We start from the raw sequence: 3,404 nt of genomic DNA, 5'->3' as shown, positions 1-3,404 counted from the left end.
CGAGGAGCCCCAGGAGGCTGCGCCTGGCCGCGCGCGCGCCGTGGAGAACCAGTACTCCTTCTACTAGCCCGCGGCGCCGCCCGGGTGGGACACGCCAAGCTCTTCAGTGAAGACACGATGTTATTAAAAGCCTGTTTTAGGGACTGCACCCGGCTCTCCTGTCGTCCTTTCTCCCACGGGGAAGGCGGGGACTGCGGGGCAGCCACTCTCAGAGACCCCCATCCAGCCCAGTGTGGCCTGACACCTGCCAGGCCCCCTTACAGCTGTGTCTCTGGTGGGACAGCTGAGGGACTCCCCATGGGCCATCCGGCAGCACCTGAAAGAGGGCCCAACAGCAAGGGTTAGGGCTTAGGATCCGGAGGGGGTTTTAGTGGAGCTGTGAGGCAGAGAGATGGGGGTGGCAACAACAAGGGGTGCTGGAAAGAGAGGAGGGGGCATTCAGGACACAGGGATGAGGAGCACGCCCAAGTCATACGGAGACCTTGGATGCCAGGAGGAGGAGTCTGGGCTCCGTCTAGGAGGGTAAAGGCGTTTTGGGGCAGATCTATGAAGTCTGGCGGTGTGGACAGGGTGGCACGGCAGAATGTCTCCGTATTAGCCCTTAGGGGATTGGGCAATGGAAGAGGCTGGATTTCCCAGCTGGGTCATAGACTTAGAAGAAGCTTAAAGAGCCCTCCCACCCACCGCACTCCACCCTACTCACACCCTGCCCCACCCCGTCCCATTCCCAGCCCACACCTACCCACAGGTGGAATTCCAGCTGTGGCTCCCATGACCCCAAGCTCAGGAGACACTGCCTGCTGGCAGTCCCAGCACCCCATGTTCAAGAAAGATCTTGTTCCTACTAAGCCAAACCTCTGCCTTCCCCCCAACGCCCCAGACGTGGGGTCACAGACCCACGGTCCCCTTGCCCAGGACTGGCCTTGCAGGACTTGGGCCAGTAATGCATCCATCTTTCTTTCTTTCTCCTTCCTTCCTTCTTCCCTCCCTCCCTCCCTTCCTTCCTGTCTCTTCTCTTTCTCTCTCTCTCTCTTCTTTCTTTCTTTTTCTTTCTTTTTCTTTTTTGAGACAGGTGCAGTGGTACGATCTTGGCTCACTTGCAGCCTCAACTTCCTGGGTTCAAACTATCCTCCCACGTCAGCCTCCCAAGTATCTGGGACTACAGGCGTGGCCCACCACGTCCAGCTAATTATTTTTGGTAGAGACATGGTTTCCCCATGTTGGCCAGGCGGGTCTCAAACTCCTGAGCAATCCTGGGTGGGAGGTGATCCACCCTCCTCAGCCTCCCAAAGGGCTGGGATTATAGGCATGAGCCACTGCGCCTGGCCAGTGATGCGAATTTCAGATCCCAGACATCTAAATCTCTCAGGACTGTGACTAACACTCACAGCCTCCTCCCCATAAAAGGGGCATGAACACCCTTGGGCGGCTCCCAGGGCTATCAGTCACCCGGTCCCCATGCACAAAATCACCAGGAAGTGACAGAGCAGGGCCCCCTGCTGCCACCATGGTGAGGGAAGAATACAAATTCTGCGATCAGGAGAGCACCCTGCTACCTCTGCTTCCAGCACCTCCATTCAGTTGTGGCTGGAGCCCTTCTGCCCCCGTGCCCTGGTGGTTTGGGGTCTATGCCAGGCCAAGTGCAAGCCCCCATTCCACTCCAACAAGAACAGAGCGGGCTCTGGACTGAGGCTTGGGATGGGCAGAGGAACAGGGGCAGACTTAAGACTTGGACCCACCGGGTGGGGGCAGTGGTTCACACCTGTGATCCCAGCACTTTAGGGGGCCAAGGCGGGCAAATCACCTGAGGTCAGGAGTTTGAGACCAGCCTGGCCAACATGGTGAAACCCCTCCTCTACCAAAAATACAAAAAAAAAAAAAAACCTGGCCAGGCGTGGTGGTGCACGCCTGTAATCCCAGCTACTTGGGAGGCTGAGGTGGGAGGATCGCTTGAACCCAGGAGGTGGAGGTTGCAGTGAGCCAAGATTGCACCATTGCACGCCAGCCTGGGTAACACAGTGAGACTCCATTTCAAAAAAAAAAAACTTTGGACACAGAGTGTGCCAGCCTTCAGGCCCTCCTGTCCTTTCCTCCTGATGTAGTCGGCCATAGCAGAGGCCACTCTCCATGCTGAATGTTCACAACAGAATCAGCACAGAAGCAGGCAAAAGCACTGATGGCTGTCACCCTCACTCAGTGGGGTCTCATGCACATACACACACACATAGAGTATAAGACTGCGGGAGAAGGTCTGTGCCCATCCTAAGGGGGACAGGCACTGTTCCTGGGGAGTTCACAGGTTAAAGTGGATTCGGGGGGGACAGCAGGAGAAGATGATACGGTGACCCCCCTGGGCTCTCCCAAGGGACGCGGCAGGAAGACCCAGGAGGTCAGTGAAAAGGGAGCTCTCTCTTCAGTCTGGCCACCAGGGTGAGATCCTCAGGTCTGTCACTCAAGAGGGTGCTTCCAGACAGCCCACACTCAGTGGGGGCTCTGGCGAAATCACAGCAGTTGCACAGACGGCAGCAACATTTTCAAGGGGGTTTCATTTGTTCCTCAACAAGCATTTCAGATGCCTGCTCTGTGCCAGGCCAGGACCATGGGATAGCTGAGCCAAGTTTTGGGACCACGAGTGCCCTGGCTGACTGTGACACTGGGTGTTGGGGGCTTGGGGGACTGCAGTTACGGGAGCAGCGAGGTGGGATATGAAGCCTGCAAGGTAGAGAGAGCCTCGAATGCCAGACCAGGGAGTTTGGAAGGTGCTGGGAGCCAATGCCAATTAAAATGGGAGCTGAGATCACCCTGTAGCCAGAGGGTTGGGGCAAGGATGGATTGGAGGTGGCAAAATGAGGCGGAGCCCAGGGAGGCTGTAGTGGGTCTGGGTGAGGGCAACGAGCCAGGGTGGGGCAGCAGAGGAGGAGGACAGTGACGGAAGAAAGATCATAGCCGGGTGCAGTGGCTCATGCCTGTAATCCCAACACTTTGGGAGGCCAAGGTGGGTGGATTAGCCGGGCTTGGTGGTGGGCATCTGTAGTCCCAGCTACTCAGGAGGCTGAGGCAGGAGAATGGCGAGAACCGGGAGGCGGAGCTTGCAGTGAGCCAAGATCGCGCCACTGCACTCTAGCCTGGGCGACAGAGCCAGAGTTCATCTCAAAAAAAAAAAAAAAGAAAGAAACTTCCTGCGATGTTGAGGGGCTCTTACATCCCTAGTATTAAGAGACAGCAAAGCAGCCAGGCACAGTGACTCATGCCTGTAATCCCAACACTTTGGGAGGCTGAGGCAGGCAGATCACTTGAGGTCAGGAGTTTGAGACCAGCCTGGCCAATATGGTGAAACCCTATATCTACTAAAAATATGAAAATTAACCCAGCATGGTGGCGGGCACCTGTAATTCCAGTTACTC

The 3,404-nt window shown here is 56.4% G+C and overlaps 1 protein-coding gene across 1 annotated transcript in view; it reads left to right on the top strand.

Annotated features, from left to right (window-relative positions):
- The window catches only part of SH2B2 (SH2B adaptor protein 2), a 37,515-nt gene extending 37,374 nt beyond the window's left edge, over positions 1-141 (top strand). Inside the window, exon 11 of the mRNA XM_011985212.1 lies at positions 5-141. Within this exon, the coding sequence (XP_011840602.1) occupies positions 5-67 (63 nt within the window). The 3' untranslated portion in view covers positions 68-141. The remainder of the gene's footprint in view (positions 1-4) is intronic.
- Positions 142-3,404: the final 3,263 nt, after the last annotated feature.

The sequence above is a fragment of the Mandrillus leucophaeus genome, unplaced genomic scaffold (assembly GCF_000951045.1).
Source record: "Mandrillus leucophaeus isolate KB7577 unplaced genomic scaffold, Mleu.le_1.0 Scaffold280, whole genome shotgun sequence".
NCBI classification, from domain to species: domain Eukaryota; kingdom Metazoa; phylum Chordata; class Mammalia; order Primates; family Cercopithecidae; genus Mandrillus; species Mandrillus leucophaeus.
The sequence above is the reverse complement of the archived record's forward strand: the minus strand, read 5'-3'. Positions and strand labels throughout refer to the sequence as shown.